The sequence below is a fragment of the Artemia sp. Qi Xiang Cuo genome, chromosome 16 (genome assembly GCF_049724085.1).
Source record: "Artemia sp. Qi Xiang Cuo chromosome 16, ASM4972408v1, whole genome shotgun sequence".
Classification (NCBI taxonomy): domain Eukaryota; kingdom Metazoa; phylum Arthropoda; class Branchiopoda; order Anostraca; family Artemiidae; genus Artemia; species Artemia sp. Qi Xiang Cuo.
In genome coordinates, this window is record NC_142809.1 from 15,256,229 (window position 1) to 15,283,196 (window position 26,968).

Genomic DNA, 26,968 nt, shown 5'->3' on the forward strand with positions numbered 1-26,968 from the left:
TTTCTAATAAGTATCAAATACTCTTTGGATCTTTCTGTCAATCCCAGATTGTGCTAGTTGATCGGAATGTATAAAATCTTTAAAGAAGGAAGGGGTAGGAAGGAGCTAAGAATTTTCCTACTGTGAGAGGAAAGATTCATTAGAAAATTTATTTCAAATCATCTTCAGAAAACGCTTCCCTTTAATCCACACACCTTGTGAATTTTAAATCTTGCACCATATATGCCCAATAGTGATATAAATAAGGATGGGAAACCTTAAGACTCACTGGCTCCCTGAAGGTACTGTGGGTCATTAGCTCTTTTCTTGATAGGGTAGTTTTTTATTACTCTAATTTCTCACTTGGATCAACTATTATTGCAACCATTTTTAAAAATGTTACTCATTTTTGATTTTACAACTACTAACAAACTCTTTGCAGCACCAAACCCATAAGGCCAACACAGCTACGCACGATCCTCCTCTATCCAATCTATTCAAAGTCTCCCTTTTCCCAGGAAATTTCAATTTCCCTTAAATTTTCCCTTACGACCTCACCAGCCCCATTTGGCGACGACCTACTATTTTTTATTTGCCCTAGGTGGTGGGCTGATAAGGACAATCTTTGGCAATACGTCATTCTTCATTTACAGAAAAAGAAGAGATAAGTGCTAGTATTTAGATTTTCCTGAATTGTACTCTTATATACATTAAGGCTACAAAAGATAAATATAGGCAAAATGTAATAGCCAAAATAGAAACTAGAAATGTGACGATTCTTACAATTTTTCACTTCAAAATAGCAGGGGCAAAGTCAAACTTTTAAACTGTTTAGTTGTCGTATGGAAAGCAACGCCGAAAATGTTGTATCGGGAATTTCTAAGAAACTATAGGGCAAAAATGTCGGCTTTGTGTGGGGAAAAATAATTATCTCTAAAATTGGGCCTTCGGTAACAGGTCGTTGCTTTTTTAGATTACTTATTCCTGTACCCCTTGAAAACAAACAGGTAAAATAGATGAAATAATAGATTATTCCCGAATATAAAGTACAGCAGATACTGATACTTTCTGGGAAAATAAATATTTAATTCTTACGACTTTGTATTTTTGGTTCTTCGGGGAGGGGGAATGTGGAGGTGATACATTAACAGAGATATATTTTCTAATTTCTTCCACATGTCTATTGACTTGTATTTCCACAGCCCCATGGTTTTAGCAAACCGTTCTAGAGTTTGCAAACCATAGGTTTTAGCAAACCGGTCTAGAAAATCGTTTTCCGAGTGCTGAAATTTTTAATTAGCTTCCCAGTTTATATAAATCTTCAAACAGGGGTGCAAAATGGAAGGGGAGTTTAACATTTGCCCTCGCCTTAGACTTCAAAAAGTACAGTTTTCTGGTATTTTCATTAAAACACAACTTGAAAAAAAAATCCTTGTTCAAGTCTGTTGGGCAATTTTGGCTCTTTGGCAATCTTTTGAGAAGCTAATGTGACTGTTTATAAACTTACGAACCTTCTCAATAAACAAGCTCTTAAGCAGCGTATAATATTGGATGATCGGTGTTAATTCAAATCAAAACGAACATAAGTGGTACGAGCATTAGCGGGGTTGCATCAATAGCTGCAACCTAGTTACCAATTGCTATTCAAAATCCCTGGGTACCAAAATTAACATGCTACTTCCCCAACCTTATACCCAAAGAGGCCTGACCTAGGTACCAAAGAGAAGACTCTAGTTTTTGCTCAGGTAAAACTTATTTAGTAGCCTATTTATAGCTTCCCAATAGACTATAAAAAGACCAAAAGTACCTTTAGAGAAGCTTTAAAATGGTTTACAAACTACTATGGAAGGGATAGCGTGAATGTTGAATTAGATTTCTCTTTGGGAAAACTGCAAAAACCTCTCCAGCACCATCAAATATTACCTATTAAAACTTCCCAAGGATATCCCTTTGATAAAAACAGCCATAATAAATTAATTGGAAACGCTAATAAATGTCAGGAAAATTGAAAGTCAACTGAGTCAGGAGGCCAACTGAGGTATAAGGATTAGATTACATAGAAGATTTATTAGAAGAAGGTTACATACTTAGAAGAAAAAGTGTTAATGGCTTACGGTTAACACAATTAATCACTATAAACCTGAAACATGAAATGGAGAAGAATATATTAAATTCGGTTAGTTGAAACGTGGTGTACGATATGGTAAAGCACGTACACACAAATTTGTTCGGGGGAGGGGTAATATTAATAAAAAATGAACTCCATTGGACACTTGAACAGGAATTTCCCAGAAATTTGGAAAAACTTAGGATTTTGGCTGGAGGAGGGAGGATAAGCACTCCAGACGTTAGCCCCTGGACACAGTTGTACAAAATAGATTTTTTGATCAGAGGAGAAGGCACAAATTGTGACAATATTGGGGAAACTAGGGGAGTAGAGAGGGGGGTCCAGTACCACTTTGAAAAGTATTTAACCTCTGGATATATTCTCAGAAGAAAATATTTGGTTTCCACAAGTAATGATAAACAGCTCTCCATCCCCTGGATAAGCAGTTACATCTCCTCGCCTCAACTCATGCGTGACAGACAGATTATAAATTTATTTACAGAGCATCAGTTTCTTTTAGTCGTTCTTTTAATAAAGAACGAAATATGTCTGTGCTGCGATATGGGGGCAATTATGTGTGAGCCAAGAGAGAATTACTTGCCATTGAAAAACCAGAAATCTAGAAGAGACAAAACTTTGTGATATTTCGAATAAATCTAATATTTTTGTTGTGACATAGCTCTTTGTCATTTAATCCCTTGTAATTTTACGAGAAATTTCGAACGGGAAAAACAGATAACTCTGATCAAACGCGTATCCAGGATTTTTGTTTGAAGTGGGCTATTTCTTATGGAGGGGGCCTCAAAAACTTTAGAAAATGCATCAAAAATTGGCTTAAATGTATTTTGTTACTGTTTTGTTACTTTTTTGTGAGTCTCACATATTTTTTTTTGGAGGGGGGGGAAGTTCAATCCTGGAAATAACCCCCTGGATACGGCCTTGTTTTCTGATACTTGGTGCCATTTGCTAGTACAGAGAGGTCCTAAATATTTCACTTATTCAACTTTAGTGGAAAAAAAATGGTTTTTGTGGTTCAAAATAGGCCTATATGTATGTATTTTTTAAAATCCAGCCCTAATAAATTGTTTCGGTTGCTGTTTCATTTCTAATATAAGCTACTTCAAAAGTTTCAATCGATTCTTTGATATGTGCAAACAGAGAATGGTATCTGATACTACAAAAGGGCCTTACTAGTTCCGATTCATTCAGCGTTTTCCATTATGATTCGCCGATCTTCATGTCTTCGCAAATTTTTTTTCATTTCCATCTTAAAGAAGGGAAATCCACTCTTCCCCCCTCTAATGATGACATTGACCCGCGCCCCCGGTAAAATTCCTGTTCTATCATAATCTTTTGAATGATCATTGTGTCGGATAATAGCTGTTATATGTGGATAATAGACCCTAATTCAAGTACATGTTTGTTGTTCTATCAATATATGAAGCAGTTCTTCCTAGGAAGCAATATATGAAGTAATTTTTTCTGCTTTTATTAAAATTATTTCCGTCTTTTTGTGTCATTTTTCTTTTTAAATATCAAATCGATTCTTTTATAAAGTGTTGACGATCATCTCCTAAAATACGAAAAAACTAAACTTGATAATAATAGCGCAAACAACAAAATAATATTAAGTGTAAATGTTTAAGAAATCACGACAAAAAATGTTGACTTATTGGAAGAATTTTTATCAACTAACTCTATTGACATCTGTCTGTGCACAATAAAATTATTACCTATCTCCTTCCTTCCTCTCTGCATGTATGCCAACCTTATGTATTTTATTCCCTCCGTGTTTCACAATTGTATAGCCACAGTGAGGTAAAGGGGAATAGAGTGGAATACCCACCAAGTTTCACTTTTCGTCATATAATTACCATTGGACATATATTTGTTACCACCCTCCTCCCCCGCCCCCTCCACAAAAAAAACACTAAAAACAATCAAATCTTGGCGTAATCGCTGATTTACTAATGCCATCTGTATCTTGAGTGGGTGTTTTTTTTTTATAAAGTGTCTGTAATATTGTATTCTCGTTAACCCTAGTTTTGTAAAAAAAAAAAAAGCACTGTAGCAGCCAGCCTGTAAAGTTTACACTTCAAATATATAGGTATGAGAATTTTCAGTATGCAATATTAAGGCTAAGAAGATTTCAGAAACCTACTCCTTTTACAGCTTGGTCCAATGTGATTACGAGTAAAGTCGTCAAGTAACAAGCAGGCAGCAAGAATTTCTTTTTTCTCTTTCTCTCTCTATATATACACACAGAGACATATATAAATATATATATATATATATATATATATATATATATATATATATATATATATATATATATATATATATATATATATATATATATATATATATATATATATATATATATATATATATATATATATATATATATATATATATATATATAAGGTTTTTTTAGTAGCCTTTAGCTGGTTTCCAGATGATTTTCAAGACCAAACAAATGTCGGTACTAAGATCAAAATGATTGGTCCTACTATTGAAAACGTACTATATTAAATGCTTAAATTCAGCTTGTAAAGTTTACCCGCTTTCCTAAAGAATCTGAAGAACATGAAAACACACAGCAAGTTTTTGCTGACCTTGGGTGACAGCATGTGCTTTATATGGTCTATAGAAATAAAAAGAGAAAAACAGAAGTCTATAGTTCTGTACTTGCCTAGCCATTTGTTTTTTAGCTTAATTCTTTTTTATCTTCTCAATATTGATCTCATTACGTGAATATCCAAAAAAGCCTGTAATATTTTAGTTTCCTGTTTGGTAAGCATTTGACAAGGGGGCCTTAAAGCATGAGCTTCCTGAAAATATCAAATTTTTTTAATTTTAATCCATAATTTCTTACAAATTTTCAAATGATTTGCCTATAGTATTCTTCTTCGGGCATATCCTCCTAATTAGGCCCATCCTCCAAATAAATTCTTATGTCTGTTCCCTAAACTCGTTCACTCGTACTAAGTGAGAAAAATTCAAATTTTTTAATTTTAAAATGCTTGCCTGCATAATGGCCCTGTAACTAATGTTTCTAAAATTGGAAAACAGCCAAATCGGTTCAATTTATTCTGAAGGAATAAATCACTGTCTAATTGGAAATTCTTAGATCTTTCTTTAAGAATAATATTCAACTAGAATTCAAAATTAGATCCCTCTAAAACTAAAAGGCTTGGAATAATGAAATAATGCAGAATTAAGTTTTCAGTTATTGAGGGCATTGGGCTTCTATACTTAAGAAATTTTGAGGAATCGATATTTGGGTTGATTCCTGAAAATTTCATTTTTCTGGCTCGTCCAATAAACACTTTTTACCCTAGAATATATACAAAGAGAAATAAAGGGACTACTTGTAAAAAGTCTTGTGACTCAAACAGTTTTCGTTCTTTTTACTGGCTTAAATTTTCATGCAGGAAAAGAGAAGAACCGATTAAATTTTTAAAAGGCCTGGTTATTTTGCTTCCCATTCTGACATACACTTGATTAATAATGTCATTGGTTGACGACATTATGCAACTGATGTAAACCAAAGATGTAAAATTAAAAGACGTTTTTTTTACGACATAACTAAAGGAAAGTAATCTTTTTCTATTGGGTATATATTTTAAGAAAGATTATATGACGGGATGATGTATCTGTGTGTACCAGAATAAGGAAAGTGAATTATTTTAGTGTAGCTATCTTTTTAGGATGATTTGGAGAATCATTTTAGTATTCTTGGCAACAGCGTGGCAGACAATAACTGCACATGCTCAACCAAAGTGCAAGGGAGACGTTTGGAGAGCAAACTGCCCTCCTCAGTGCTGCTGCACCCTCAGACTTGGCATCAACTCTAGCGTTCATACAACAGACTGCTCTTCAAGACAGCTTTTAACAAGCCCAATGGCTCCTACCTATACTGAAGAGTTCATCCTTACCAACAACCTTATTAAGGATCTTGGAGATAAATTGGTACTTTTAGAGACAGTTCGAGTTCTAGATTTATCAGAAAATAGGATAAAAACGTTACGACGTGGTCCTTTGTTTCATGATTGTGGTGGTGTGGAGGAGTTAAATTTAGCTAAAAATGAGTTATCTACATTATTTCGGCATTCTTTGGATGGTCTTATAAGATTAGTTGACTTGAACTTATCAGGAAATAAAATTAATTATTTCGAGGATCATTGTTTTAGTGATTTGGAAAATTTGAGACATTTAGACTTGGAACTAAACACTATAGGCTCTTTATACCCAGAATGGTTTAATGGGCTGAACCATCTTGAGATTCTTAATTTAGCTCATAATAGAATTCACCATATTGGAAAACAAGCCCTAAAAAGCTTACAAAATTTAAAAGTTTTGTATTTGAATGGGAATCGTATCAGCACAATTGATCCCGAGGGCTTAAGCGGATTGTATTACTTGGAAGAGCTTTATCTGGATGATAATTTATTACTGCAAGTTCCAAATGCTGCACTTGAAGTTGTTCCGAGCTTAAATATCCTGTATTTGGACCAAAATCCAATTTCAAAACTAACATCATTTTCATTTTGTGAATTAAATCTTTCTTTTATAGGACTAAATGATATGCCAGAGCTATCGATTATTGACACTTTAGCTTTTTATAATTTACCCAATCTTTCCATCCTGGAAATAACAAAGAATCAAAAATTGGCATTCTTCGATCGAGATGGAATAAGAAATGTTACTAATCTAAAGAGACTTGATCTATCAGACAATAAACTCCTAGGAATTTCCCGATCTGTGTTCGACAGCCTGGCAAACACCACTAAGCTATTGCTCGGGGGCAATCCATTTATATGTGATTGCAACGCCCGCTGGCTACGACAGCAATTTGGACAACAGCCAAGAATTGACGGTGTTAAGCAGTTGACTTGCAGTGATCCAGTTTCTTTAAGGGGCGTGGCATTGAAAGATTTACAACTGAACAAGATGGAAAAGGACTGTAAGCCATATGCTATTGATTATATGCTTAACAAAACAATTGCAAGAAAAATTGGAGACACACTGACGCTGGAGTGCCGCGGGTTAGGTATCCCCCCTCCTGCCCTACACTGGGTTCTACCAGATGGCAGTATAATAAACAGTTCATCAAATTATGTGAGAATTCGACTGAAAAATCCTGGAACACTTATGTTTACACATTTAAAAGCAAGTGATTCTGGGAGCTACACATGTCTAGCAGAAAATGCTTTAGGCTCTTCCAATGTCTCTGTATCCCTTAACGTTAATAGAATAGACGTAATGCTCTTTTCAACATTAGTATCATCAACATATGTGACCTTGGTTTGGAACGGAACGGCCAGGAATGTCTTTCCAAGCTATCAGCTAGTTTACCGACCTCGTTTATTCTCTGGAAATGGAACAAGTGTTTCTGTAAGCTCCATTCGAAAGTCATTCACAGTAAATGGATTAAAACCCTCGACAGATTATGAATTCTGTTTAAACTTTGAAGATCCAAAACAAGGTAAGGTCATTACTATGTCTGTTGGAGAATAGTTGAAAGTCTTGAAGTAGGAAACGGATGACAAAAAAACTTTGTTTTTCTTCTCTCTGTACCAGGAAAACATTTTATCTGAATAGAAGATGAAAAAGTTGGAACTTAAACAATTTAAAGTATTTTCGATAAATCTTTACTCACTTTTAAATTTACAAATATATTCTAATTCGTTTTCTAATTCGTTTACAAGGAAAGTTCGAAAAATTGCACTATAGCATTGCAATTCTAAAATATATCTCAAAACCTTGCTGATTATCCAAATTTTGAATTTACCGATTGGTCTCTTGGGCTCCTGTGATATTAAAATGAAAATATTCCATGAAAAGTACGTTTCTAAGACGTACCCTGGAGAGAAAGCTCCGCTTTGCCTTTTTTATTTCATTTGAAATTTTTTTGCAAAAAAAAAGATGAAAAAAGAAGAAACATGGGAAATATATTATAAATCGGAGATTTTGGACCCTTCTTCTGGAAAAAGCCCTCCAACATCCCCTTCCTTAATTTTGGTTATAAGCTCAAATGAAAACATAGATAATAAAGTATCTTGTACATTGATATTTGACTTAAAATGCTAGCAGCATAAAAATTATACTCTTGTGTTCCAAATTAAACAAAACAAAAGAATAGTTGAAAAAATGACAAGTATATATTATATTAGAAATATATTAGAAGTATATATCAAAAATTTCAGAAACTGGACTCTAATCCTGGAAAAATTACTCCCATGCCCCCTTCCTTAATTTTGGCCATAAGCTCAAATGAAAACTATAAGTAGGTAGCCCAATAGAGAATCTTGTAAATTGATATTTGACTTCAAATCCTAAAAGTACGAAAACACGAAGATGAACTCTTCACAAAACACGAAATTATATTATTCTGTTAAAAAAACAAAAAAGAAAAAAAGGTACCTAAGCAGTGTACAAGTCATTTGCACTGAAAATGCCTGAACATGTTTGTCTCAACTTCGAACATTTTGGTTACGATTAATTCACAACACCCTGTTGCTTCAGTCTATGCAAAAATACAGAATTACTAAAAAAAAAAAATGTTGGACCAAAAAAAGTGAACCGTTAAATTTTACTGGGAAATATTAAGAGAAGGAGAGCAAATCCCCCCTTAGACAACAGAGTGATATTGATAGGGGAGAAATTGCAAATTTTAAATGGTACCTCTTGAGCTGTTGGACACTTAGAATCTAACCGTAAATAGAAAAGGGTAAGGTTTTGGCCCCCAAAGCGTTGCTGGGATATACTTCTGTAGAATTTTAAAAACTCCAGCATAAATTCTTTTTCCATAAGAACCCAAATTCCACTAACTGTAATAATATTGTATTCATTATATCAATATAATCATACTCATGCTAATTTAATACAATTATACTAATATAGTTATATTTCGTAATGTAACTAGAAAATATGTAACTACACTAGCTATTATAATAATTTGGATGACTATAATTTATAGTTAGTCCTATTTAAAATAAAACCTATCCAGCGTCCTCCTGAGGGGTGTGTGCACAAACTTAAGCAGAATATTATTCTATAAAAATTGCTCATGTTTTTTTTTAATTCTGTTTTCGTGTCATCAAATCATGTTTATCCACTTTTTAGTTGTACATTTACATGATTTTGACAAATCCCAACGTTAAAACGTTTACGCTATACAGGTATATAACTTTACTTAGGGAGTTACACAAAAGGGGTGATTTGCACATTCTAAAGTGAGTTACCTAATCCTAGAGACTTAGCCTCAGGAAACTTGATACCTCAGGAATTAACCTTGTCTCTTTTTTATCGCTCTTACAACCCGGGAGGGGGGGGGATGGAGTCACTACCTGCTGCTCCCCAAAAAAATGTATTTTGACTTTTTTAACATGTCCTAAAATTTCTTCAGTTTTCCAAACCGATACCTTATTTACAATGATTTTTGAAGTTTTTATCCTCCTCAAAATAAAACTCCCCGTACAACCCTGAAAGAAGTACTGAAATACTGCGAATTTGCTACTTAAAAGTGTATATATGTATCATTTTTTATATCAGTAGAATGCCTATAAAAAGTAAAAACTACACAAAAGTGTGCAAAAGCCCACCCTTCCTCGGGACTAAATTCTTGGCCTTATGCCCCCCCCCTCATTGACACACTTGGCCCCTCGCTGCTGTTACAGCCTAGTTAGTGACAGACACATCATTGGACAGAATTTTGATTAACAGATAATTTGTCTTGGTTCTGTTTGTTTTGATGGGCTATTTAAGCTGAATAACCTCTTCCTAGCTATGTCGTTTATTGCAGGTTGACTCCTCATTGTAGTGAAATATTTTCAGACAAGAATCCTTAATGAGTCACCAATAATAGCCTCGACATTGCTTGTGCAGGACGGCAACTCTTGTTGACAGGAGGATTGATAGGAGGATATCGGCAAGTCTGGAAAATGGAGTGACCAAGATGAGTCCAGGATTGCACAAAGCCTACTTTGAACTGGTTGTCCCGAGGACTTCTTACTGTCTAGTTCTAATCCAGCTTAAGCGAGTTCTATAGACTTCAGAAGAAATTATTAGTCTCTGACTAGTGCTGATATAGCACATTGATTTTCTTGAGGCAATAACAACTTCAAGGACTTACAAAACCTGAAAATCGCCAAATGAAGTTTTATTATGTTGAAAGATAACTATCGTATTGACAGTTTGAGTGACAAATTCTGACAATTTACTTTAGATTTATTAAGAGTTATAGAAACTCGTCTCCCAGGGTTAGAAAAAATAAAATTAGATGACATTGAATTTATTTAGTCGGATAGGAAAGAGGGGGTACATAGGCAGGCAATAGGGTTCATGATGCAATATTATAGGAGAAATACAGTATTTGTACTTGACTTACTTACTTGACTTATGTCTCCTGCCGGACGCTGCTCGGCGTAGAGAGTGACGTCTACCTCCTCCATCTCTTTCAGTTTAGTGCGACCGTTTGTGCTTCACTCAGTCTGATAGTTGCCATCACCAGAAACTCGGATAGGTTGTCGTAACATCATTTCTTCGGTCGACGGCGGGGTCGCTTCCAACCGGCTTCTATAGGGTCAAAGTCAAAGGTCGTTCTTTTAGTAAGTGCAGGGGCATTTGAAGTAGGTGTCCGAACCATCTTAAGGAACGTTCAGCCGCTTGGGGAGAAAACCGAGACTGCTTGGTGAGCTGCAGCAGCTTCTTATTACTCATAAAATCAGGCGACCTTAGAGTGTAGATCCTTCTCAGGCTCTTCGTCTGGAATACATCGATGACCTTTAGTGTTGTGGTTGATGCATGCCAAGTCTCAGCTACGTAAGGCATTAAAAACCGACAAGGGCGTTGAAAATCTGCAGTTTAGGTGAAAAATTGATGTTCGGTTTTTGCCAACGGTAATGGTTCAGCCTACCCATGGCAGAAGACGCTTTAGATGCGTCGTTTTTCGCTTGCAGCTTGGGGAGAAGCAATACATCTGAGGAAATTATAGAATCCAGCTGGGTGATCCTTTGGGCTACTTCCATGCTAGTTGTTCTGTCTAGACTAACTGGAGAATTGACAGCAGGAGAAGACGGGTCTATAGCCATAATTTTCGGTTTTATCCCAGTTTATCTGCAGTCCCACATTTGCGGCCTCTTCTCATAAAATCCAAAGTGCTTCCAGCAACTGATCCATGAAGTCTACTAGGATGACCAGGTAATCATTAAAATCAGCATCAAAGACGACGTGATCTCTAAACTTGAGCCCAAAGCTGAGACATGAAGTTGTCTTTGTCATAACGTGGTCTATAATGGCATTGAAGAGCTCTGAGGTCACTGCGCATCCTTGACGCACTCCTGTAGTGATTTGGAAAAACGATCTGTGCCGGCCGTTGACTTAAACACAGCTCTCTGTATCACGGTGTAGAGCTTTGGTGAGGCTGCAGTATTTTCAGGGAGGCAATTCGATTCTAGAATCCGCCGAGGAGCTTCTCGGTTTACTGAGTCAAACATAAAACGGAAGTCAACGAAGGCAAAACGAGCTTTACGTCGGAGCTCCGTAGCCTTTTGTATTATCTGTGGAATCTTAAAAATCTGTTTGGTGGTTGAACGGTCAGACATAAAAGCACCTTACTCCGGTCGTCGAATCCTACGAATAATATTCCGACTTCAATCCAGCAGGACCATTGAGGAAACTTTTCCGGGGACTGACAGCAGAGTTATTCCACAGTAATTTGAGCAGTCACTTGTAGAGCCTTTCCACTTCCATAACCGGATAATGACACCCTTCCACCAATCTTCGGGGACTCTATCAGTTTGCCAGATTATGGAGAACAGAGTGTGGAGGAGCAAAACCATTGTGAAGCCTCCATATTTCAGCAGTTCGGAGCTTAAGCCACATATACTAGTAGCTTTGTTATTCTTTAGCCTTTTAACCGCATTTTCGATTTCTGAGGGGCTGAAGGGCTCTTCTTGAGGAATATATGCTTCGGGTCTTTGACTACTAGAATAGCTGAGACTATCGTTTGGAGGGACAGACGGGTTGTCACTATTTAGGAACGAGCAGAAATGGTCCTTCCGCAGCTCAAGATAGGAACCATCATCTGAAAAAAGTGAACCAACCCTGGATAGGAAAGGTCACAAAATGGGAGTTTTATATTCTGTTAGATATCAGAAATGTCTGAACAGAATACCCATGTCTTTCCTTTATGTTGCTAGTTCAATTTCATCAGTTTTCCTTGTAACGAACTGAGTTCGGTCCCAGAGAATGAGTTTGTCCATGCACTCCATTCGGTCATATCCCCAAGGAGTCTTGCCCTCCATCTCTGCTCTATAGCCTGCAGCTTTTCATTAGTTAGCCGTGGTTTCTTTGGAAAACGTCTCTTGCCAAGCACTAGCTGTGCTTCTTTGCTCGTCTGAGATTTAAAATACTTCCAGGCACCTTCACTGCGGCTAAGCATGCTAAGGAACTCGAAACGATTTGATACCTCAGTGCTATACTTCAGGCGAGTATCTGGCATATAGAGTTTCCCAATATCTGTTTTCCGCGAGTATCTGGCATATAGAGTTTCCCAATAGTCCTGCAGTTTTTCAACGATGATCTTCAGCATTTAGAAAGAATTACATGGTCCGTCATCTTCTTTGTGCAACCGTCATTACTATACCACGTGTACTGGTGGATAGTATTGCGTTGAAAGCAGGTATTTGCGATGACAAGGTTGTGGGAACGGCATAGTTCAAGTAGGCGAAGGTCATTATCATTAACGAGGTTGGGGGATACAGGAACAATTGTGCCACACCAAACACCCATATCAACATGCACTGTGACGATGAAATTACCAAGAAGAACAGGTATATTTTGGGAGACACAGTCATGTGACATCTGGTTAGAGCAAAGTAGACCTCTTCCTTGGCTGTGTTGCCGGAATCGTTGGTTTGGGGCATAGGATACGATAATGATTTTCTTACCACGCTTGTGTCCAAAGCAGGCCTTCATTAATCTGTCTGATGCGGCTTCGAGCAAGAGTAATGCCTTTTTTGCGAGGTTATTTAGTACGAGGCCAACGCCGTTTCTTCTCATGCTACCTCCTGACCAGAGCAACGAGTAATTGTTGCCTATTTGCTCTTCTCTGTTTCCGGTAAGACGGATTTCTGTGAGACCAATATTCGCCACTTCATTATCGTAAAGCTCTTCAGAAAGTAGGTTCTTTTATGTAGGTGCATTCTAAGTCGGAATATTCCAGGTGGCTATTCGAAGTTCCCTTTGGTCCAGAAGATTTAATCTGTCAGTCTTTGTGACGTCGTCACAGAATGTCCGGTGAGGTGTGATGGTCGAGATCTTAGAAGGAAGTTCGGACCGACCCTAAGCCTGACCGACCCTAAGCCTGGAGTCTGATTATATCTAGATCAACCTAGATACTGATATTCTTGAGGTGGGCTCCACCCACCACAAAATGTTGCAGCAACAGTGATCGGAGAGGTAGTTAAGGGGGGTTTTCATATCCAGAGGCACGTTGTCAGAAGACAAAGTCTGCATCGTTCCGGACAAACTCAAGGGGGGGGGCAATTTCGGTAAAAATATACCGCCCAATTTTGCTTGCATTGCACAAGTGCCCTTGAGCTGATACATGAAGCCACTATAATCAGAAATGTTTCCCCTTAACGGAATGCTGGGAATTTTTTATATTTTCCCCCTAAACGGATAGATTTTTTTGTGTTTTATTATCATTTATTGCTTTCCAAGGGTGATTGTATTTATCTAGTTGTCACTTTGAAAAAAATTTAATTTTTCACACTTTTGAAGCATAAAGGTGTCAAATTTATTTGCGTTTGGTATTCTAAAAGTATTGAATTAAAAAATTGTATTTGATTTTCTTAATTTTAGTTTTAATGTTTGACTTTGAGCAAAATAGTTAGATAATGCGTTACTTTTTATAAGCAATTGAGTCTAAAGGCATTAAATATTTTGGTATTTGATAACCAAGTTCAAAACTGTCGATATTGTTAAAAGATTAAATAAAAAAACAAGTTTTTTAAACTGAAAGTAAGGAGCGACACTAAAACTTAAAACGAACAGAAATTATTCCGTATATGAAAGGGGCTGTCCCCTCCTCAACGCTTCGCTCTTTACGCTAAAGTTTTTTATTGTTTTAAAAAATAAAGTTTTGAGACAGAGTCAAACTTTAGCGTAAAGAGCGAGGCGTTGAGGAGGGGACAGCCCCTTTCATATACGGAATAATTTCTGTTCGTTTTAAGTTTTAATGTCGCTCCTTACTTTCTGTTTAAAAAACTTGTTTTTTTTATTTAATTTCTGATCGTTTTTTAGTTAATGCAACTTTTATTTGCATAAAAATTTTACTTTTCTTTTGCTAAATGGATGTCTTTACAAATTAACTTATGTAACTAATTTCTATATTTGTATATTTTTCTTCTGTGAAAAAATACAAACTTGAAAATTTTTGCAGATATGAGCTTGAAACCTATGTAATAGGGTTTTCTGATACGCTGAATCTGACGGTGGGATTTTCATTAAAAATCTTTCACTTGTAGGGGATGTTTCCCCCCTCTTTAAAAAATCGAGTAAATTTTCTCAGGCTCGTAGCCTTTGATGAGTAATACTAAACTTACTAAAATTTATATATTTAGAATCAGCATTATAAACACATTCTTTTGATACATTTATTGACATCAAAATTCCGTTTTTAAAAGTTTCGATTACTATTGAGCCGTATCGCTTGTTTTTTTTTATTGTTTTTTTTATTACGTATATGTTATTACGTATATGAGGGGGTTCTCCCCTTAGTCAATACCACGCTCTTTACGTTAAAAGTTAAAAAAAAATTTGATTCACAAACCCCTGAATAACAGAGGCCGAATAGATAGCTCTTTTGAAAGCACTAAAAAAAACTGTAGTGTAAAGAGCAAGGTATTGACATGGGGTAGAATCCCCTCACATACGTTATAATTTCTGTTCGTTTTAAGTTTAAGTATTCCTTCTAACATTTCAGTTGAAAAAACTTTTATTTATTATTTAATTTCTGATCGTTTTTTAAATAATGCTTGGAAATCCGGTGCCCCCTTCATAGAAATTTCTCTTGCCCCCAATAAAAATCCTCTACTGAAAGATTCCCAAGAGTAACCCCCTCCACTAGCCCCCCCCCCCTACAGACAAAATCCTTCCTTAAAATGGTTGTATACTTCCCAATAACCAATAAATAATGCTGGCAAGTCCGGCGCCCCATTCATGGCAATTTCCCTTCCCCCATGAAAACTTCCTTCATCAACAGATCCTTCAACATAACCACCGACCCACCCATCCCTCCCACTACCAGAAAAAAACCTCCTGAAAACTTCTGTATACTTCCCAATAACCAATACTATATGTTAACATTGGGTAAAGTTCATAACTTTTAGCCCTCCCTCTGGGAACCTCGGGGATTAAGTCATCCTAAAAGACATATTTATCATATTTTAGACCATGCTGAACAAAATGGCTATCTCAAAATTTTGATCGGGTGACTTTGGGAAAAAAATAAGCGTGGGAGGGGGCCTAGTTGCCCTCCATTTTTTTTGGTCACTTAAAAAGGGCACTAGAACTTTTAATTTCCGTTCCAATGAGCCCTCCCATGATATTCTAGGACCACTGGGTCGATACGATCATCCTTGGGGAAAAAAACAAAACAAAAACAAACAAACAAACAAACAAACAAATAAACACGCATCCGTGATCTTTCTTCTGGCAAAAAATGTAAAATTCCACATTTTTGTAGATAGGAGCTTGAAACCTCTACAGTAGGGTTCTCTGATACGCTGAATATGATGGTGTGATTTTCATTAAGGGTCTATAACTTTTAGGGGGTCTTTCCCCCTTTCTTTGAAAATCAGCCAAATTTTCTCAGGCGCGTAACTTTTGATGGGTCACACTAAACTTTATGAAAGTTATATATTTGAAATCAGCATTGAAATCTGATTCTTTTGATATATCTATTGATATCAAAAACCCGTTTTCTAGAGTTTCGGTTACCATTGAGCCGGGTCGCTCCTTACTTACAGTTCGTTACCACGAACTATTTGATATCCATCCAACGCTTCAGCATTGCTCCGCAGAACTGATTGCTGGTAATTTATATCTTAGTTTTTGTAAATAGGCAATGACTTTGTGTGTTTTTTTGTAAATAATTACGGTTCTTTCTTTCATTTTTATATACTTTTACTTTAATTGGCATTTTTTTTCCATTGCCTTTAGAAAAACGTTTGTCTCTAAGGTTAATTAAATAAATAAAAACAACTGGTTTTTCAGCTGAAAGTAAGGAGCAACATTGAACTTAAAACGAACAGAAACTTTTACGTATATTAGGGGGTTGCCCCCTTCTCAACACCTCGCTCTTCACGCTACAGTTTTTCGGCCATTTAAAAAAAGTTACTTATCGTTCTAATCAAACAACCCTTGGGTTTCAGGAGTTGTTTTTAAAGAATTGGGACAAAATTTAAACTATAGCGTAAAGAGCGAACTGCTGAGGAGGAGGCAACTCTCCTGATACACATAATGATTTCTGTTCGTTTTAGGTTTTAATGTTGCTCCTTACTTTCAGTTGAAAAAATCCATTTTTTTTTATTTAATTTCTAATCATTGTTATATAATACCAGGATACCTGGCTCCTCCTCCACCTGAAAATCCCCCTTCCCCTAGAAATAGCCTCTGGGCAATTTAATCCTGGCGAAAATTACCCCGGACAATTACCCTTAATATCTCCACGACTAAAATTGAATCGATAAAGGAAAAGCAAGACATACAAAAAATTTCTAGTACACTTAAAAAAGTCTACTAGAACTTTTCATTTCCGTTAGAATTAGCCCTCTATAGATGTTTTAGACCCACTGGATCGATCTTCCATGGGAAAAAAAAAACACAGAAACAAACAAAGACCCATCCGTGATCTTTCTTTCGGCAAAAATTACAAAATTCCACATTTTTGCTGATATGAGCTTCATAACCGTTCTTCGATATGCTGAATCCGATGGTGTGATTTTAATTAAAATTCTAAGAATTCAAGGGGGTTTTTCTCCCTTTTTTTGAAAATCAGACAAATTTTCTCAGGCTCGTAGCTTTGGATGGGTAAAACCAAACTTAAATATTTATACATAAACTTATATATTTGGAATGAGCATAATAAGCCAATTCTTTGATATATCTATTAGTATAAAAATCTTTTTTTGAGAGTTTCGGTTGCTATTGAGCCGTGTCGCTCCTTACTTACAGTTCGTTACCACGAACTGTTTGATTACCACTCAAAATTGAAACCGAGATAATTGAGATCTTGACCGTTTTTTCTGTGTTACCAAAAGTATTGTATTCATAAAACTTCACAGTTTTATGAAATGTAACTAAACAAATAGAATCGGTTTTTCAACTAAAGTAAGGAGCAAGTTTAAAACTTAAAACAAATATAAATTACTCTGTATATAAGGGGAACTGCCCCCTTCTCAACACCTTGCTCATTAAACAAAAGTTTTTTAGTGCTTTGAAAAATCTTACTTTTCCAATTACAAAATTTCTTTAAAAATTTTAAAAAAGCCAAAATTTGCAGTAAAGAGTAAAGAGCTAAGGAGAAGAAAGCCCCCTTCATATAAAGAGTAATTTGTTCGAATAGGTTTCAAATTTGTTACCTTGCATTTTCCACCTCTATGCTGATAGATATAGGAATGTAACATTTTAGCTGAAGAGAGAAACAATTTAATTAATTCCTACTCCTCCTACCTCTTTCAACATTTATCTGAAGTCTCATGAAGAGTAAGCAGTTTGTCCATTAAAGTGTACGTTTTTAGGAATCTACCCTAACCTCACCTAAACAATGACTCAACCCCTCATTATAGCTGATACACAATTACAGATCACCAAACGTAGCCTATTTTCATTACAAATAAAGCGAATCAACTTGGTTGAATTCAGTACTGCCACCACACCATGTGGCATTACTTCTTTTGTAACTGGGAAGCCTAAAATATAGTTATTGATACTTTTAAATCAATTAGTTTCTCAGTATTTTAAATTGATAGCAAATTAGTCCTCTTCGGGAGAAAATCGTAATTATGTGCCCTAAAATAGCAAGAAAACAAGACTTTCCCCTGGTCCAATCTGTGTGGTCACTTAAAAGAGCTTTAAATTCACGTTTGAATGAGCTCCCTCCCAATTATTTTGGGCCTTCGGTTTGATACAATCATCCCCGTTAAAAAGAAAACAAATAAACATGCATCGATGATGTTTCTTCTGAAAAAAAAAGAAATCCGAAATTCAATATTTTGAAAATTGGAGCTTGAAACCTCTATGGTAAGGTTCTCTGATATGATGTATCTAATAAAGGGATTTTTATTAAGATCGCCTGCTTTTTGGGCGGTGGTTCCCCTTTTTACAAAAATCAGGCAAATTGCCTCAGAGTTTTGGCTTTGGGTGGGTAACAATAAACTGAAAGAATTTTATATATTTAGAGGCAGAATAAAAAGCCAATTCTGCCAGTGTAGCAATTCTCATGAGAATTCCATTTTTAGTTTTGTTGAATATTCATCCAAATCACTTCTTAATTCGATTTTTTTTTTTATCATAAATTATTTAATAAGATTCTCTTGTGAGACGAAATTTTTTTGAACCCGTTCATTTTATTGAGTCGAATAGGACACTAAAAAGAAAGAGGGTTAATTTGGCAGCTGGATAGTAAGTTTAAGTTTTTTTTTCTTTCTCTATTCTATTTTTTAATGTCTGAATATATAAAGGATTTAAGTTCGAGGGAGGGAGAATTTTCCTGTTATTTAAGTGACAGTTATAAAATAAAAACGTGGTATCTATGCAGGCAGAATGATTTTTGAGTATCTCTACTCCTTCTGTAAACTATTCTAAGGCGTAGGAAATTGCATAAACACAAGTCTACATCTGTTATAATCTACGGAAGCAATAAATATTTCTGTAATTTTGGTTTGAGTTTGATTTTCTTTTAAGATTTAATACAGAATAATTAAATATATTATTAGTTAAATAAATTGATCCCGTTGCCAGGGATCCTTGTCGTTTAAGATTTACCGTATTTTGTTTCATTTTGCATGCAATTTAATTGCTCTTTTTATTTGAGAGTTTTTATTCCTACGAAAAAAAATTCCTGAAATATATTCCCTGTCCCCCGACCACCCCTGATATTTTGGCGTTTGCCCCCCCCCTCGCCCCTGGAAAATTTCCTGCCGGCACCCGTGGGCCATAGGTACAATTATCAAGGACCTGGAAGCTAAGGCCAGACTGTATAACATGAAGATATTGTGTTGGTGTGTTAAGAAGTTAAGAGGAAGCAGTCAGTCTGGACTTTTCCAAACAATAATTCTAAAGAGTAGGAACTGTTAGTTTAAACCCCTGAACTAGTTCCAAGTTATGCTAAAACAAAACTCGTGACATTTGGTCATCCAAAAAGGGTTAGGCCTATTAATAAAGCAAACTTTAGTGGTAGACCCATTGTATGGGAATCACAAACATGCAGAGCAATTAAAAAATGTAGGGTGTGGGTCTATTTTTACAACGTCTAGGTTAGGGGGAGGGCATTTTTTTCCGGTGTTACTATTAAAAATACCAAAAAGGTATTGTTTTTATAAAATTATCAAAAAGAGTTTTTTTCCAAATCTATAGGAGGAGAAAAACATCCATTGGGACATTCCCCCCTTCAATTGGTATCCCCTAATCATGAAATTTATAGTTTTGCCTTGTGTATTTCAGTAAGAATTACCATTGACGGAAACCTAACTTTTTGAGTTCATATTAATTAACAACGTGTCAATTTGGCGCAGAATATTGGTTGTATGCATTATTCGGAGAACATAGTTCCATTCCGAATTTTTGGGATTATTTACCACTCGTAGACTGAATATAATTTGTATTATTGTCATATAGCTTATTTGAACAGTTTGTGGTCATTAATAAAACCCCTTAAAATTTTCAAAAATAAAGAACTGAGATTTAAAACAGATCTGGATACAGACACTATCATTTTTTGATTTTGAAAATTTTTAAATTTGAGGCAATTACGAGAAGTGAAGGCTGTACTGCAATTCATTCAGGGGCGGATCCAGGATTTTTTTTAGGGGGGGGCAAAATAGGTTGATCCGATGAACTTGAGTTATGAGCAAGTTTAATTAACGCAAGCTTGCGTTAATTAAGTAAATAACACCACTTTAGACTACGTTAGGTGGGCGCGCGCCCCTCGCCCCTCCCCTGGTTCTGCCACTGATTTCATCATCCATTTGTCAATGATTATTTTTGATTTAAGTCTTCATTATAAATTGACAGCTAGTAAAAACACTAGTATATTTATTTATTAAGAATATTATGAAAGCATCTCCGATTTATTTTAAAAATAATTAAAAAAATTACAATAGACGAAGAAAGGAAAGCCCTGATGACAGAAGTTAAATAATCATTGGATAGTCCTAGGGTGGGGCATTTCCCTTTATTTTGATCCAGGTTTTGATTTATTTGTTTATTTATATTTTGTGCTTTTCTATATGTAATTTTTTCTCTAAGATTTTTCCCTCTTGTCGCTTTGCTAATTTCTAGTAGCAATGGTATTAATTTCATTCATGTGTTCATGTTCATCCCCACGAGCTATAGATAGATAGATAGATAGATATTTATTGCAAAACAAAAGCCTCTTTGGGCCATGGCAAAAACAAACACAATTGCATATAAAGTCAAAACACATGATAATAACATATATAACAATAACTAAACATATCCCATAGCAAATAAAAATAAAATAACATAACAATTGCAGCACAAACGCATACACAATACTAAAAAACTTACTCGCATAATTACACGCAATGTCATACACATAATAATAATAATAATAATAATAATAATCGTGTATTCAAAAGCCTTTATACAGGGCCATATACACTATACATCACATATAGCAGGAAAACAAAAGTAAAACTCCCTTCAGCATTTTTATTCCAAACCATAACAAATCTTCTTCACAATAGTTCCTTTTTTATGTTTAGTGCCTGATCAACAAATATATATAATCTACACATGAGACCAAGTACCGTCTGAGACAATATACCCCAAAGTAACAAGTTACTTTTCGCCAGGATACCCTCCCTCAAATCAGTAAGCCCCTGTTACCGGCACAGAAAATGGTCCAGATTTTCCTCTTCAATATTACAAATGGGACACGTGTACCTAGACGCCGGGAACCCCTTACCTCTCTCAAATACTTTACTCTTCCATCTTAAAGGCAAACAGTTGGCCCGCAACTGCAACCAATATGACAAATACTTACTTGGCAAATTAAATTTAAAGTAAATCTCCTGGCCAAACACCTTTTTAACATTCTTATAAACGCTTAATGTCTCGGATCTCTCAATTTCATTCCCCCATGTCTGTATCTCCTGATCTTCTAATCTTTGTTTAACTATTCCTATTATATCCATCTGACTAATGGCGGGGACCTCTACCATCATTCCATATATATGACAATCCTAATCTGTCTAATAAGGATTTAACCCTTCACAGCTATGACCTCTCACACCCTGAAGCAAGTAGCTCTTCATAGGCCTCTCTAATAAGTTTACCTCGTGGTACCTGCACTATCTTCATCCAAAATCTAACTACCTGAACCAACCTATGTTTACGGAGCGAAAAAAGCCCTAGCTCCCCTTTCAAAAACTGGGTATGCGTAGTCCTATGGAGGCCGAAAAGCCTTTTGTAATAAGTTACCTGAAGGGTCTCCAGCTGTTCTGCCGCGTCCATCCCCCATAATTCCCCACCATAATGAATAACTGGCATAATCTTCGTTAAAAATATTCTCTTATGCATTTCCAGACTTTTCATACCCATAACTGTACCATTCCTAAAAACCGTCGATATAGCCGTTTTCCTCCTTTTTACTGACTCTTTAATATGTCCACACCAAATACCATTATTTTGAAATACAAAACCTAAATATTTTGAATTTTCAACTATCTTTATTTCGTCTCCATTAAACATAAACTTACCATTACATTCTTCATCCTTTCTTTTACCAAGAATAACTATTTCTGTCTTCTTAAGATTAAGTTGGAGCTTCTTCAGATCTAAATAATCTGCAACAAGATCTAACAAAATCTGTAATTCATGGACAGACTTAGCTACAAGTACGCAATCATCAGCGAAAAGCAAAACTGAAAATAATTTTGAACCAAGACCCACTGTCGGAGCCCACCTTCTTTCCAAAAACTGAACTAAATCATTTATAAAAATACAAAACAAACGGGGGGAAAGAGCACTACCTTGTTTTACCCCTTTACGGTTTCTATATACTCTAGAAAAACCCTGATCTATTACCTTTACTACCGCCTTAGTTCCGCAATACATGCTAATAACTAACCTCACAAAAATACTATAGGTAAACCAATACTTCTCAGATTTTCTACCAAAAGCACCCTCTCAACATTATCAAAAGCTTTTCTTCGGTATTAAAAAGCTGCATATAGATGGCTATTCCCTCTTCCATACTTATCGACTAAAGCTCTAAGCACAAATGCCCTATCTGCTGTACTATAATCTTTCCTAAATCCTCCTTGCTCTTCATTTATAATCTTATTTTTATCTAACCACCTATCTAGCCTCCTATCATTTGTTCTAACACTTTAATAAAAACTGGTGCTAGAGCTATGGGCCTATATTTATCATTCCAGCTAGGGTCCCCCTTCTTAAAAAGCGGTATAACAACTGAAGTCTTCCACAATTCTGGCCACTTACCTGTAGATACAATACTAATAAATGCTATAACTAATATCGACAAAAACACCGACACAAATTTCTTAAACACCCAGGCTGGTATCCCATCCGAACCTGGTGCTGAACCTCCTTTCATCTTACTAACTACTTCTCTAACCTCCTCTCCTGTTACTTCCCCTACTAATTCATAATCATTCTCAGGCGGTAGCAAAATATTTTCACCTGAACATGACGACTGACTATCCTCTTCTAGCCCTTCACAGTCTCCTTCTAAATTCTCAAAATAACCAGGCCACGACTCTGGTGAAGGCGTTCGACCTGAAATATTAGCTCTTTCCTTTCTCAATCTACTCCAAAATTCTTTAACATTCCCTAGTGTAAGATCCTCCATCATTTTTTTCCTTTCTAAACTATCCCATTCCCGACTTTTCCTCTTCAGCAATTTATTATATTCCCTATTCTTAACTCTATAAAAATTCAACGCTTCTAACCGCAATTCTTCATCCTGGCACTGCCTAACAATTTCTAATTCTGTTTCTACCTCCTGCTTTAAGCTTCTACATTCCTCATCATAATATCCTCCGGACCGTTAATTCACAAAATGTAGGGAGAAGAAAGGGATTTTTAGAAATGAAGATGCAAAGATGGGATCGCTTTTTACATTTTAAAAAAATGAAGATACAAAAAAGTTTTTTGTAAAATAAGGGCAAGGGGTAGGGGACTAATATTTGTTTTTTGTTTTTAATGAAAACATTTAAATAGGTATTTTGAAAAAAAATAGGGGAGTCAGTTGCCCCCTGTCCTCCAAGTTTGTAACCCTCTTTATGCACTCTTTCGGGTAAAGTTTTAATATTTTTTATACATCATAATGTTTTTCACTGATCTATCTTAAAACAAATTGGCGGTGAAATTGCTCACATAAAATAAAGCTATAAAAAACAATTTTTGTTTCAGGGATACTCATCGTGTTGAGTTGCACACAAGCCAGCACTCTAGATGGGACTGAAACTGTGGGAATATACAAGCCCTCTTTTGCCCCAGTAGTGAGAACATTAGGGGTTATATTCGTCCTGGTCATGGCTACATTTTTGTCAGCATTTATTACAAGGAAGTACCGTCAGAGGTTATATAAAGATCCAGATAAGAGGAGCATCTCATTGGATAACTTTAGCCGACCTTTGATACACGGAGGAAGTTGACTAGAAAGGAAATCACGGGACAGCGTCCGTCCACTTTTTGGAGAACAAGATGAAGTTGATGATTATGATGAATTGTGCATTGAATTTAGAGACAAAGAAAGATATTAGCAGAACGCTAGAGTGGAATTGATGGGCTTGTTACACTATTGCTATACTACGCATTTTGGATCAAACCTTGTCAGTTTAGTTTTGTTAGCAGCCAGTTAAATGACTTTTGTGCTACGATAGTGTCAGAAAATGTTGATTATATTTTCGTGGTTCTATATGATTTTGTAATATTATCGCAGAGAAACAGGGTGGTTATATGTGATTCCATTTTAGTCTTCTTCTTCTACTGGCCTACAATTAAAAATAAGACCCAATCAAGATTTTAAAAGGTGGGGCTATTCCCTTGAAAAGAGAATATAACTATGTAAAAATAAATAATAACTTTGTGAGTTATTCTGTTATATTCGGCCCAATGTAAGTAGAAATGAAAAGAGAGACAAAACTACAAGTAATATTTTCATTTAGATTTTAAGCTTAGCTTCTACATTTGTGACTAATAAGCACTAGGAAAAAGTACCAAGACGTAGGTGGGCCCATGCGCATACTTGTATATTTATTAAACTTAAGTAAAAAATCTAACACGAAAAAAATGCTGCGATACTTTAGGATTTAGCTTTAGGATAGAAGGAGAAGATTCAGAAAGATAGCTGTCTGTGTTAGCCATAATAAAAAAAAAAAAATGAATGCTGCGATACCCAAAATTCGTCGATTGGACCAAAGATCTATTTCAGTTGTCTTTATGGTCATGTCAAAAAAATTTTATAACCATTTTTGTTACGTTTTTACGAGCCAGACAAACATTTCGATGGGGGGAGAGGTTCTAAACCCCCTCCCCCTGAGTACGGCCTTGACTAAGCCTATGGAAATGTAAAGCCTACCACAGCCCTTCGAGAAAAGGTTGTACTTTATGCAATGTGGCCATTGTTCACAAATACGATTTAGCTTTAGGATAGAAGGAGAAGATTCAGAAAGATAGCTGTCTATGTTAGCCATAATAAAAAAAAAAAAAAAAAATGCTACGATACACAAAGTTCGTCGATTGCACCATCTACCTCGATCTATTTCAGTTGTCTTTATGGTCATGTCTATTTTCAATGGTTTCTTTCACGGCTGTTGCTATTGATTCAAAAAATTTAAACATAAATTTGCTTTGCAGCAATTGTTTTGTAGAAAAAAAATTCTTATTTGTTAAACAAGAATTTTCCTGTATATAAGTTTAAAGGTTTTTTTTTAGTTAGCCAAAGTCATCTTATTTTTTTTTGCAAATGAAATTTCGAATGAAATAAAAAAAAAAAGGCAAAGCGGATCCATGTCTCCAGGGTAAGTCTTAGAACAGAACTAGTTATGGAACGTTTTGATTTTAAAATTATCGAAACCCACGATATCAGTCGGTAAATTCGGTAAATTTTGTCTCTTTTTTCATTTCTATTTACATTGGTACGAAAATAACAGAATAACTCACAAAGCTATTATTTTTTTTTATTTGTCCAGTACTAAGGGAGCCCTTTGCCCTCCTGGCACTGTTCAATATGTCCTGAAAGGTTCAACTTATGTCCTTATCCGCTCCTGAAAAGTTACTGATCCACCTTTTTGACAATCAGCATGCATATAGTTTGTTTTGATTCTGTTCAAAACAGTTGGCGAGTGTCTGTAATGTCTATTACACATGGAAAAAAGCCTTTGGCTTTTTATCCTAGGCTAACTTTAAACAGGTCTACTACCGTAGCCTGTCTGGGAACCCAAAATCAGATAGTTTGCGGTAATGAACCGAAACTCTAAAAAGGAGTTTTGATGACAATTATCACATAAACAAATTTGACTTTTAATTCTATATCCAAACATATAAAATTCATTAAGTTTAATATTACCCATTAAAAGCTAAGAGCCTGAGAAAATTTGCTTCAGTTTTGAAAAAGGGGGAAGCACTCTCGAAAAAAGAATATCCCTGTATGAAATTAAGTTATGGTTAAATTTGATTTGCTTAAGTAAAATGAACTGGTTCCCTTGTTTCAAGGTTGCTATGTGTCTTTAGATTAACTACTTTCACGTCAAATGCAAAGAATTCCCTGTCAGATGCTACATATATAAACATCGGGCATAGTGATTTGGATCTAATCAGCGACAAGGTGAACGTTTTTGGCACTAGGGTTGTGACAGAAATTTTTGTATTGTATTTTCGTAGCTCCGCAATGTTAAAGTGTTTCCACAGAGAAACAGAGTGATTGTTTTTCTAAATATTTTGACAAAATCTTTTTCGCTCTTTGTATTCGCTCAAAGTTTCACAGAAAAGAACCAGTCAGTTGGATTCAACTTTTCGTTCTTTTTGTTGGCTTAATTTCATGACTGAATTATTAGGTTTCAAAAATGCATGATACATCATGGTTGCAGTGGTAGCTACAACCTAGTATAGGACGAACCTTGACTTTTATACCCAAAATTTAATTACTGTAAAACCAAAAAAGATCAAAATAAAAAGTACACTTTTGGAATCACCCTGACCAAAAACCGTATGCATGAAAGTTACAGTACCCTGATTTGAACCACATGAAAACACTTTCTGCATGGGGACCACTATCTGACCTTTTGGTCCGCTTTTTGCTCCGCTTCTTGCCGCGCACTGGAACATCATACAGAGCTGTTTAAGGGATTATATTAAAGGACATTGTTATATCTAGTTGTTTTTTTTTAAATTAACCAAACACAATATTCAAAATAAAATAGATTTTTTGACGAAAAACTGCATCTTCGCATGTAAGATGATAAATGACATCATAATCGTAGGTTACAGCCATAAATGACGTTATAGAAGAATACTTTGAAGGGTGCTTTTGATAGTAATAACAGTGGATTCCGTTCTTTACTCGTACTGCTTATAAAAAGCCAAAGGCTTTTTCCC

The 26,968-nt window shown here is 35.6% G+C and overlaps 1 protein-coding gene across 1 annotated transcript; it reads left to right on the plus strand.

Moving 5' to 3' along the window:
* The first annotated feature begins 5,794 nt into the window (after positions 1–5,794).
* On the plus strand, positions 5,795–26,968 carry LOC148942613 (leucine-rich repeat neuronal protein 1-like). Its single transcript, XM_089102792.1, has 2 exons — positions 5,795–7,574; positions 23,780–26,968. Exons 1-2 carry the CDS (start codon positions 5,798–5,800, stop codon positions 24,022–24,024), a joined length of 2,022 nt encoding a protein of 673 aa, XP_088958918.1. The 5' UTR covers positions 5,795–5,797; the 3' UTR covers positions 24,025–26,968.

What these genes read in the sequence shown, in the direction of transcription:
- LOC148942613 (XM_089102792.1), top strand. Translation starts at nt 5,798, where the DNA reads ATGATTTGGAGAATCATTTTAGTATTCTTGGCAACAGCGTGGCAGACA. An exon ending in CTTTGAAGATCCAAAACAAG is followed by an intron (nt 7,575 to 23,779) that starts GTAAGGTCATTA and finishes TTTTTGTTTCAG; the next exon opens with GGATACTCATCGTGTTGAGT.